Genomic DNA, 12869 nt, shown 5'->3' with positions numbered 1-12869 from the left:
GGAGAGTGTGCAATTTTAGTAGGTAGAAATTTAACAGTGGCAGCCGCCGCCAGTAGTTATTTTATTTATTGTGTAATAATATTTTTAAGTAGGGAAGTCAAAATTGAATCGTGAACTTAAAAGGCGTTTTTCTCGAAACTCCATTTTTTGAGAAGTGTCATTCTTTGAGTAAATGAGCGATATGTTGTAGTTGCAGTCACGTTAACGTATATGGTTGATCTTGGCATCTCTAAAGTATGTTTTTATATTGCGGCCTAAAAGTATGCTTTAATATTGTTTAAGCCAAAACTGTAAGCCCTGCATTTAAAAACTCCGGTTACCTTAATGTAAACACGGCAGATAAAATTCGTACTAAAATAACCAGTTGTAGTTACCAATAATTATCGGCCATGTCGGGAGGATCATTTCCTTTTTCTAAATCGATCTTGTCCTTTTCTACCACTCATTGAATCAACACCTGTTTCTAGCTGGTAAGATCAACATCCATAGAAGAAAATAAAGTTCCTGTCCAACACTAGAAAATCATCACACTTTGGTTTTACATTCTTCCTTTTTTATTTTTGTTGCTTCGCTTCTCCTAACAATCTTATGAGCTACAGTTAGAGTTGGGTAATCTAGTTCCTTGTACTAGTTCCAAAACGTATGAGTAACATTATGAAATGTAACGTGTGATATTAAGTATACGTAGTTTGTTCAAACAAAAAATGTGGACCATTGGAACTGCGAAGTGAACTAGATAGTTCCACATAGTTCCTTTGGCATAACTCTAGCTAAAATCAATACTACAAGCATACGTAGTTTGATTTGTTTTGGCTCTCATTTAAACTGTCTTCTTACTAGTCCAGCGGTACCCGAGTTGCCCAAGTTCCCATTTGACTACACACATCAATATTCAGGGCAAACAAATATTTTCATCAAATCTATGTCCAATGACAGTTGAAATAAAACTCATGAAATTTATATTATATATTGTTTTGTTGTTGTTTTATATTTCTTTTTAATAAACCATTACAATTTGCATGTTTGATTGTTGTGTGTGTACATAAATATTTTCTAAATTTGTTTTTAAATGTTTAATTTAAAAAATTATTTACAAATAAACATTCAATGCTTACAAATGAAAACAAAAAAGAAGAAAACTAAACACATATACAATTATTTTATAACGAAATTAATTGTTGTATAATTTTGTTTTTAAATAATAATAGTAATAAAAATATTTATATATAATACAAGCAACAAAAAATTAATATCGTAAATACATAGATATACAATTTATATAAATTACAGAATTTATGTTTTGTTTATAGTTTTAATTTTTTTATTTTAACTAAAATCAATAACTAATAATATCACAAAAAGGAGGAATTAATACATAACAGTTGATGTTTTGATATAGCAAAGCTATTGATATAGCAGAGGAATTTAATAAAATAAATACAGAGCGTTATTTAATGTTTTTGTTTGTTGGAGATACATTTATGTGTAATTGTTTAAAAATTATATTTAGTTTAAGGCAAATTATATGAGTAATCGCCAATTTGTTTTTTTTTTTGTTTTGTTGTAATAAAGCTGCAAATTTGTCCTGCAAACATAAATTATATGCCTTGGAGACAATTAAATATACACATTTACATTTTGTTCATGTAAATATATACATAAATTTATACTTATAATATAATAAAATAATAATAATAATATACTTGTAATGACTAAAACATGTGAGTGATTTCTTTCGATTTCGTTTTTTTAGCTTTCCTTCTTCTCAAAAAACCCTTTGAGGCATTTAAAAGTTCTTGCTATCGTTTAATAGCAGAATCGTATTAAAACATTTGTATAGATAGTTAGTCTCCTCATTCAAGGCACTTTTGGTATGGAATTTCATAATGAATCATCATGTGTTTCTGTTGCTGCTGTTGGTCCGCCCCTCAATTATAATTACTGGGATTGGTGATTTTCGCCGCATACATATTGGCCACCTTATAAATAAATTCGTATTGTTCCTTTGTTAGCACAGCACTGGCCCGTCCTCGCCTCACATAGTAGACTATGTGGGGTATATCGACAGTACGTTTTGGTGTCTCCAGACTTCGTATGGCAATGTCACATGCTATAATAGTACCCGTTCGACCAGTACCTGGAGAGCAGTGGACAGTTAGGGGACTAAAATAAGAAGAAGAAAAGAATACAAAAATACACATAAATATCATGCAAAAACAGGACAAATACACATACATACATTAACAAATTAAGAAGGGAGAGCTTAGTTTGTGATAATGTGGTGAAGAATACAAATATATGGAACAAATACAAATTCTCCATTAACAAAAGAATACTTCAGTATAGATTTATAAAGAACTAATTATGTTTTTGGGCCAGTTTGCAGTTATAATCACAAAAATTTTCTTTTTTCAAATCACTTAATCAAATCGAAGACGAACCAACTCTAGACCCGATTAATTTTATTTGATAACATATTAGAGTCTAAAAGTATGCTTCAAATTGTGAAGTTTTCCAAAGCATTCACGATATTAGCTAGAGTAGAAAACACAAAAAACAATATGTGGGTTCCCGTCATTTTGACATTTGACATTTTGGCTATGGCCATTTTTATTGATAGAATATCTACAATTTAACAGCATGACTTACTGATAATAAACAAATAAATAAACATACGGCTATACGCTATCTACTTTTACTTCATTTCTTAAACTGCAGATTTACTGCGAGCAACGTCTTACAAGGATACAAACTAAAATATCAAATTATTAAAGGCCCAAAAAATCAATATAAAAAGGGCGTATTCTCTTTATATCAAAACTAAAGACTAAATATTAAAACTAAGGGACTTAAACTAGAAATATAATGTTTACTGTGTAGTGATATATACAGTGTTTTCAATATCCATTGTGTTATACCTTCTGTGGTAAAATAACAGCTTATCATCATCATATAATAGCCCTTGATCTAGCAATTTCAATAGCGACCCAGGTGGGAGATATTTTTTGGTACGTAAAGCCCCTGCGTCATACGGACAATATAAGGAATCCTCAACCAGATCATTCTCAAAGTTTTGTGATCTGTCCACAAAATTCAAAGCTCCTCTCATAAGAAACTTGTCGATTCGTTCAATATTCGCACCATCATAAGTAGCCCTACATGACGGACTTTTATACGAACCATTCCGTTGAACTGTTGGTTTTAGACCCAAGCAGTAGTTCAGTATCGATCTTTTCCAACTCATAAGTCTTTCCAGTTGACAGGAAGAGATAAGGAACCAGACTGGAAAAGCATAGGAGACAATGGGTCTGATCACCTGTTTGTAGATCAAGAGTTTTATTGCATTAGAAAGTCCACCATTATGTCGGAGTACACCTTGATAGGCAAAAGAAACTCGTTTGGCTCTTTCAAGGATAAAATGTACGTGTCTTATAAACTCAAATGTCTCGCAGAAAACTACCCCTAAGTACTTGATTTTATCTTTGAGTTGGATAACCTCACCACTAACTTTTAGAGTCGGGTGGAAAGACCTTAAATTCGGAAAAACGACCTTCGGTTTGCCTCTGAATACGATGGCTGAACATTTGTCAGTTTGAGGCCCCACCTACAAAAATATCTATGTAAGTCCTCAAGCCAAACATTGAGGCGAGAAGCCACTGTCTTTCCTCTTGGGCCAGACATCGCTAATATCACATCGTCAGCATACATGAGTAGCAGCCCTCTTTGGGGAAGTTCAGGTATGTCACTCACAAAAATATTGTAAAGTATGGGACCCAGAGGAGAGCCCCGGGGAACTCCAGCTCGAACAGGTCTTTTAGTGGAGAGACAGTCTCCTACCTTAACTTTAAAACTTCTGCCCTTGAGAAAGCTAGTCAGCCACTAATCTGCTAGTCTGAGCATCAAAACCAAATTGCTTCAGCTTAGATAAGATCCCTCCACCATAATATGGAGGGTATAATTGAATTTATCATTCCGTTTGTAACACATCGAAATCTTCATCGGAGACCCTATAAAGTATATATTCTTGATCAGGGTAAAATTTTAAGTCGATATAACCATGTCCGTGTGCCCATCCGTCCGCCCGTCTGTTGAAATCAAGATACTGCTCGCAATTTTTAAGATAGAGCTTTGTAATTTGGTATAGAGTTTATATTACTCCTAGGATGTTTGGTATTGCAAATGGGCTATATCGGTCCACGTTTTGATATGGCCCCCATAGAACGGTACCACCCGATTTAAGCATCATTATCACACCAAAAAGGCTGAAATTTGGTACTTAGTCTTCGGTGGGGGTATAAAACTTTCCCCCAGAAATTAGTCAGTATAGGTCCACGCCTTCATATAGCCCCCATAGAACGATACCTCCCGATTTTCGGTATTTTGAAGGTTGTAGCCACAATAATCCTCCGAAATGGCTGAAATTTGGTATTTGGTCTTCACTTGGGGTAATAAACGTTCCATATGAAATTTTTCGATATAGGTCTACGCCTTCATATAGCTCCCAGAGGAAGGTACCACCCGATTTTCGGTATTTTGAAGGTTGTGGCCTAAATATTCCTCAGAAATGGCTGAAATTTGGTGTTTAGTTTTCGTTGGGGGTATAAAACTTTCCACATGAAACTTGTCGGTACAGGTTCAAGCCTTAGTATAGCCCCCATAGAACGGCACCTCCTATTTTCTGTATTCTGAAGGTTGTGGGCTCAATATTCCACCGAAATGGCTGAAATTTGGTGTTTGGTCTTCGTTTGAGGTATTAAACTTTCCATATGAAATGTCCACGCCTTCATATAGCCCCCATAGAAAGGTACCACCCGATTTTCAGAACTTGCTGAAACTTGGTATTTAGTCTTCTTCATAAACGAAAGGAAACTAATTGTTCCATTTTACTTCAGAATCTTTGCCTCCTCATGTAGATGGTCCACTGAAAACTTGAGGATGCACCCTGTTGCTGTTCTCAGAGCGGCATTTTGACAGGCTTTTATCTTTTTCCACTTCGTATCACATAATCCCGTAGACCAAACTGAAGTCGGATAGCTTACCACAGACCGCGTTATATGTGGTCAAGAAGGTTTCTTTATCTGCATCCCAAGTGCTTGAGTACCTTATTCCTACCGCCCGATTTCATCACCTCTGAACGCCGCATGACGAGTTTCGACTCTGGAGGAAAGGGTTAATTGTGGGAAAGGGTTAAGTCACTCTCGAACTCTAGAAAGATAGAAGATAGGATCGCAGTCACATTTGCCGACGTTACGCTGACTGGTCCGAAGATGTGCGCAAGCTATTTTAATGGAGTGAAAGGGAGAAGAGAGGACTAATACGTCACATAAAATCTCTTCCTGGCGAGGAGGATTCATGACAATGTCAATGGATGATGTTGCAAATACCATTAGAAATTCTAAATCATCCAAAGCGTTAGGCCCTGATGGAAACTCCATGGTAATGCTGAAACGGCTGGTGAGCCGAGTATCTCACCAAATCCATGTTGGAACTATCGTGCGCATCAATCTATCAAACATTTTTAAACTTTTGAACTTCTTCTGGTTGCTAGGATAGGTTTGCTTCTGAAATTTGCACTTTGTTGGATAACTCAACTCGCAACAATATTAGGATGTGCAAAGACCAAACCGGTTAGTCCGTTCGAAAGAAAGCTATCGTGCGTACCAATCTTTCGAATAATTTTTTAACTTCTGTGGGGAGGTACCCGAAGGATTTATCCGATATAGTCGATTTTCGAACATGATTTCAGTTTAACAGATATGTTACGGTGTGCCAAGATTGTAACGACTGAGGTTGAGCTCATGTGACAGGGTTAGCTGGGTTAGTTGGGCTTGCTTCTAACTCAACGCCCCACAATATCTTGTAGGCAGCTGTTTCAATACTGTGACTGTGGAGGTGGTGATAGTTTCCGGAATATATTGATGTCGCAGACTATGATTCACCAAACTCATGTTGGAGCTTCCTCAGCATTATCCCGCTGCATAAAATGAACTAATTTACGAACACTTCTGATCATGTTTAGGCCAACGACGGGTCTTGCACAAAATATCCTTCCTTCCTTATTACACTATGCAACACTGAAAATGCAAACAACTTCTAGTATAAATTTTTTGAAAGTACATATTTAGACTGTCAGATCCAGTTCTGATTTTATGGCCTCCTCTAAACCGGGCTAAATCTACACTTTTTTGCATTTATCAGGCCTTTATTTCAGAAACGAATAGGAATTTGGCGTTGCTGTCTGGGTGCCACCGTGGTGCAATGGTATGCACTCCCGCCTTGCACGCAGAAGGTCGGTGGTTCGATTCCCCGGCCAGGCAACATCAAACATTTTTTCAACGGTGGCAAAATACCCCTCAGTAATGTTGGCGACATTTCCTGAGTATTTCAGCCTTGAAAAACTTCTCCACAAGTGGTGTCTTATGACACGCCGTTCGGACTCGGCGATAAACAGTAGGTCCCATGTCATTGAGCTAAATATGAATCGGGGTGCACTCATTGATATGAGAGAAGTCTCCCTTGTCCCGTATGGGATGTTGTGGAACAATGTTTGTTTGTTTGTCTTTAGCAATATTGTAGCCCTAAACTAGTAGAACTTATCTTTTGAAGAAAGAAAGACTTCATATAGGGCATCAAAATCTATAAAATGTAGAAAATTTTACATAATTGCTGAAATTCTGGTCAGTATTGGCTAAAGTATTGGGAGTTGAACCAAGTAACCTTTTGCAAAAATCTTCCAAATAAAGTTCTCAACAATTCTTTAGAACATTCTGAAACTCTAAAATGCTTCCTTCATGTTGTTTCAGCGCTATTTTGCATCATATCTTTTACAACACGTATTTCAAACACAGTTCACACCAACAGTTTATTCTCGCATTTCGGATTTCACTACATTATTGACATTTTTATTAAATCGTCGATGAAAAATGTACTGAAAACAACGGCATAGAGGCATTTTACAACTATGACATGTTCTGAAGAGTTGTGTATTACATTCCAGGGAATATTTTTCAAAAAGAAAATATTCAGAAAAAATTAACGGTTTTGGAGATACGGTGCGAAATGTATAAAAATTGTGGAATTTTTGCATATATTTTGAAATTTGAGGCAATAAATGTAGTTTTTCGAGTTCATTATTTCTCCAAATATTTTATTCTTTTCCTTATCTACAAATTTGCTTCAGAGGTCAGAAGAAGATTCGCATTGGTTTCAGAGATATAGCTCCGAATTTCTTTAAAAACTCAATATTTAACCATGTTTAGATGGGGCCATAAAATCCGAGTTGGATCTGACACAACAAACCCCAACTAGGGTTTCTTGTCATTTGGGTCTGTACTTTCAAAAAACTTCAGTTCGAATTGTTTGCACAAGATCACCTTAAAAATGTTGCACAGTGTTATGTTATGCTCCACAACGGCTCTTGAACGGAATATCGACCACTTTATTCTTGGATTCTGGCCCAAGGCGGCTCTTCAAGGGAGTATCGGTAATTTTCTTATTATCTTCTGGCCCACGAAGGCTCCTAAACGAAATATCAAACACTTTCTTTTTAGGTTCTGGGCCACGACGGTTCTTGAATGGAATCTCGATTACTTTCCTCATATGTTCTGGCCAATGACGGCTCTTAAACTCTATGAAATAAATTTACCTACGATCGCTTTATGTTTAGTTTCAGACTCACGACTGCTCTTGAAAACCTCGATGTAAATGTATCCCCGAGTTTTCGTGACCTACAACTCTCCTCGACAATCGAATTGCAACAAATGACAATCAAATTTCACAATTGAGCATGGGTGTCTCTGCCCTTTTATACCCATATTTCGTCCTCACAAATTTGGACCAAATCGTTTGATCCGTTCGAGAGTTATCGTGAGCAACAGAGTTATATCGTGCCACACAAATGTATGGACAGCACTAAATTGATTCCGAATTGTCTGAAACGGATTTCATCCATACAAAACTGAGGTAAAACAAGTAAAAAAGGTATCAGTCGGCTTTGCCGACAGAGGTATACCCCAGCCTATGTGAATTGAAACTTTCATCTATGGTATGATCGAATGCATTCAGGGTCTTTTCTGTATTTTTTGGCCGTTTTGGACATTTGAACTTGCCGACGAAAATATCGATTAGGATTAAAGTTCAAAAGTGTTGCAGAGGAGGCACTTAAAGGAATGGACCATTATGGAAATGGATCTTATTTTGGGAGTCATACCATTTCGATAGATATCGCGCCCACTAGTCATTTCATTGGGTCATCGCATAACTTTTGGACCAGTACGCCAAGAAGTATGTACATGTCCACGGAAAACATTATATCGCTGTAAACAGGACCACAACGGACAGCATCGAATCTTGGAACAGACCATAAACTGCACTTAGAGACAAATGTTGAACTTTTTTGGAGGAAGTACCCTAATGTTAGAAGTTAAACTAAATTTGAACAAAATATTAGGAGATCCAAAGTTTGGACCAAATTTGTTCAATAGATATCGTGCATACCATTTAAGTGACATTTTTTAAATATTTGGGGGAAGACCGGAAGTTGTGGACCGGTTTTGTGTATCTTCGAACTGAAACTATGACAACTTATGACGAAGGCCGATTGAGTCCATACTAGAACCTCATCTAAGTCTGGTAGAAATTTCACAATGTGCAAAGTATGGACCAAATCGGTTACTCCCTTCAGGAGTTATCGTGCGCACAAATATTCCGAACATTTTCGAACTTTTTTGGGGGAGGTACCGGTATAACCCATCTTACGAAAGCCAAATTTTGGACCAAATCGGTTCATCCGTTCGAGAGTTATCGTGCGCACCAGCCAGACAGACAGACGGACATTGTTGAATCGACTCCAAATTGTCTGAAACACATTTCGTCCAAACATACTTGGGGTCTAAAACCACTATTTCGATGAGGCACATTTTGCCCGTAGGTATCTACACTTTCTTACGGGCAAAATGTGCCTCGTTAGCATAAATGCTGAGGATATAAAAACATTATTTCGATAAGGCACATTTTTATCGTATCAAAGTGTATATTCCATTGTTTGCCCAAAGTCTGAGTGTGTAAAAATAATTCACATGGGTTATCAGAATATTTACTCCTTGTACAAGAATCTGGCTGTTGGCAATCAATGGTGTCGTGAGACTTTACTAAATTTTTTTAAACTACTAGTAGACGGGTTGTTACCTATCACTGATTTTGTCTCATTATTTGTTTTGTACAAAAAATACTAAATCAGTCTCAGGAGGTACTTTTCCGATAGAAAATAAATGAAATACTGAAAAAAATTTACTATTGTAAGGTGTAGATTCCGTTTTTTTTTTGCATTCAACTGCAATTTTCTGCAATTTTAAATAAATTACCCCACATTAAAATATATGCGCCTAAAAGTATGCTGCAATTTTGTTGCACTATATAGCTGTTTTTATTTTTCTTAAATTGATGGCGATAACAGCAACATAATTGATGCATTAAAATAAATAATAATTATTTCGTAAAAATACCATTCTCGATTTGAAGAAAGGAATATAGAAATCTAAGCTTTTTCGATTCCACATTATCACAAACTTTTCGCACAACCTCCTCAAAAGAAACCTAATATCTACACACACAAAAACAACACTGTCGTCATGATTTACTTACCCCTGATTTCTAGCAGTCTTTTTAATTGGCACCATTGAAATGTTACCATTGATTTCAGCATTACTGCTACCATTTGAGTTTGTTCCATCCTTGTTGTTGCCTGAGGTGCCATTTGTTGCTGCCGTACCCTCTTCAGCTGATCTTAAAGTTCCAGTCGTTGTATTGGTTGTACTCTTTTCTTTATCTTCATTAGCCTGTTCAATGGCATAACTAATGAGAGAAGAACGAGCCTCTAGCAACATAGCAATAATGGGTGCCTCTTCCGTTGGAACTCCTGTTTCCGGCCACTTATACCAGTAGTGTGTCAATTCCCGACTTGCATTGTTTTCGGCGGTATTTTTCAGTAAAATCGTAGAAATTGCATATTTATCTTTAACTTCACGGTTTTGTAGGGTAACTTGGAAATCACCAAAGGTGGCATGATTGTCCAGCGTCACTGAGGGTGGTAAATATTCGGCACATTTTTCAATACCATTCTCAATGAGATCGGTGGCTTGAATGATGACACGTGACTGTTGTTCCCATATCATGCGCCAGAAATCTTCAACAGTACTTTCCAGTGGAGCCTGGCAGGCAATGTAATAGTTGGGTGAATCTTTGGGACCCTGTAAGAAGAGAGAGTGAGAGAGAAGGAGGGATGAGGTGAGAAATAATGTGGTTGCTTATTTATATATTTTTTTTTTTTTTTATTTTGTGCATGCATGTTTATTGCCAATTTTGTCTCGCCTAATATGTGAAAAGTAATTAATAAATATTTATTATTGTTATCTCTGGGTTTGTTGTTATTGTCTTTTTTTGTTCTTGCCCTGACTAACCGCTGTATGATGACTAACTCCATGTGATTCGAAGCTAACTACCTACCTGTTGCTGTTATAAATATAATTTAATCGTTTTTGGGAATATCGTGTTCGAACTGATTATGTGAACAAACACACACACGCACACTGTGGCATATTTATTTAGATGTCGTTTGAAAATATTCGCTAATACTTCGTCATATCGGAAATGATTCAAGAAAATATAGGTTATTATTAATCCTGTCATCTTCTATGCAAATTTCTAAGTTGTATAGAACCACAAATGAGTAAGAATTTGTTCAACACTTTGCATGAACATGAGCAGATGTTTGAGTATGAAACATTTAGCTACGATATTAAAATAATGGGACGGACCCAGAGACAGTAGATGAGTTTTTTCAAGGCAAATTTTTTCATTTATAAGCGAAGGAAAGTTTACTTCTATAGACCCTTTCTAAAAGAAAGGGTGCTTTCTAAAAAAAAGGATGCTTCTATAGACCCTTTCGGAAAGAAAGGGTGCTTCTATAGACCCTTTCGGAAAGAAAGGGTGCTTCTATAGACCCTTTCGGAAAGAAAGGGTGCTTCTATAGACCCTTTCGGAAAGAAAGGGTGCTTCTATAGACCCTTTCGGAAAGAAAGGGTGCTTCTAAAGACCCTTTCCGAAAGAAAGGGTGCTTCTATAGACCCTTTCGGAAAGAAAGGGTGCTTCTAAAGACCCTTTCCGAAAGAAAGGGTGCTTCTATAGACCCTTTCGGAGAGAAAGGGTGCTTCTATAGACCCTTTCGGAAGGAAAGAGTGCTCCTATAGACCCTTTCGGAAAGAAAGGGTGCTTCTATAGACCCTTTCGGAAAGAAAGGGTGCTTCTATAGACCCTTTCGGAAAGAAAGGGTGCTTCTATAGACCCTTTCGGAAAGAAAGGGTGCTTCTATAGACCCTTTCGGAAAGAAAGGGTGCTTCTATAGACCCTTTCGGAAAGTAAGGGTGCTTCTATAGACCCTTTCGGAAAGTAAGGGTGTTTCTATAGACCCTTTCGGAAAGAAAGGGTGCTTCTATAGACCCTTTCGGAAAGAAAGGGTGCTTCTATAGACCCTTTCGGAAAGAAAGGGTGCTTCTATAGACCCTTTCGGAAAGAAAGGGTGCTTCTATAGTCCCTTTCGGAAAGAAAGGGTGCTTCTATAGACCCTTTCGGAAAGAAAGGGTGCTTCTATAGACCCTTTCGGAAAGAAAGGGTGCTTCTATAGACCCTTTCGGAAAGAAAGGGTGCTTCTATAGACCCTTTCGGAAAGAAAGGGTGCTTCTATAGACCCTTTCGGAAAGAAAGGGTGTTTCTATAGACCCTTTCGGAAAGAAAGGGTGCTTCTATAGACCCTTTCGGAAAGAAAGGGTGCTTCTATAGACCCTTTCGGAAAGAAAGGGTGCTTCTATAGACCCTTTCGGAAAGAAAGGGTGCTTCTATAGTCCCTTTCGGAAAGAAAGGGAGCTTCTATAGACCCTTTCGGAAAGAAAGGGTGCTTCTATAGACCCTTTCGGAAAGAAAGGGTGCTTCTTTAGACCCTTTCGGAAAGAAAGGGTGCTTCTATAGACCCTTTCGGAAAGAAAGGGTGCTTCTATAGACCCTTTCGGAAAGAAACTGTGCTTCTATAGGCCCTTTCGGAAAGAAAGGGTGATTCTATAGACCCTTTCGGAAAGAAAGGGTGATTCTATAGACCCTTTCGGAAAGAAAGGGTGCTTCTATAGACCCTTTCGGAAAGAAAGGGTGCTTCTATAGACCCTTTCGGAAAGAAAGGGTGCTTCTATAGACCCTTTCGGAAAGAAAGGGTGCTTCTATAGACCCTTTCGGAAAGAAAGGATGCTTCTATAGACCCTTTCGGAAAGAAAGGGTGCTTCTATAGACCCTTTCGGAAAGAAAGGGTGCTTCCATAGACCCTTTCGGAAAAAAGGGTGCTTCTATAGACCCTTTCGGAAAGAAAGGGTGCTTCTATAGACCCTTTCGGAAAGAAAGGGTGCTTCCATAGACCCTTTCGGAAAAAAGGGTGCTTCTATAGACCCTTTCTGAAAGAAAGGGCGCTTCTATATACCCTTTTGAAAAGAAAGTGTGCTTCTATAGACCCTTTCGGAAAGAAAGGGTGCTTCCATAGACCCTTTCGGAAAGAAAGGGTCCTTCTATAGACCCTTTCGGAAAGAAAGGGTGCTTCTATAGACCCTTTCGGAAAGAAAGGGTGCTTCTATAGACCCTTTCCGAAAGAAAGGGTGCTTCCATAGACCCTTTTGGAAAAAAGGGTGCTTCTATAGACCCTTTCTGAAAGAAAGGGCGCTTCTATATACCCTTTTGAAAAGAAAGTGTGCTTCTATAGACCCTTTCGGAAAGAAAGGGTGCTTCTATAGACCCTTTCGGAAAGAAAGGGTGCTTCTATAGACCCTTTCGGAAAG

General features: G+C 37.7%; 1 protein-coding gene across 3 annotated transcripts in view; it reads right to left on the bottom strand.

Moving 5' to 3' along the window:
• Positions 1 to 956: 956 nt before the first annotated feature.
• Positions 957 to 12869, bottom strand: part of LOC141403152 (uncharacterized) — a 143422-nt gene continuing 131509 nt past the window's right edge. For all 3 annotated transcript variants that reach the window (XM_073985317.1, XM_073985324.1, XM_073985319.1), the window contains exons 6-7: positions 9643 to 10247; positions 957 to 2163 (exon numbers count right to left, since the gene is read on the bottom strand). In XM_073985317.1, the coding sequence (XP_073841418.1) occupies positions 1929 to 2163; positions 9643 to 10247 (840 nt within the window). In that variant the 3' untranslated portion in view covers positions 957 to 1928. The remainder of the gene's footprint in view (positions 2164 to 9642; positions 10248 to 12869) is intronic.

The sequence above is a fragment of the Musca autumnalis genome, unplaced genomic scaffold (assembly GCF_047663935.1).
Source record: "Musca autumnalis isolate F117 unplaced genomic scaffold, ASM4766393v1 scaffold_1, whole genome shotgun sequence".
Lineage (NCBI taxonomy): Eukaryota > Metazoa > Arthropoda > Insecta > Diptera > Muscidae > Musca > Musca autumnalis.
Note: the sequence above shows the minus strand (reverse complement) of the source record. Positions and strands in the feature narration are given on the sequence as shown.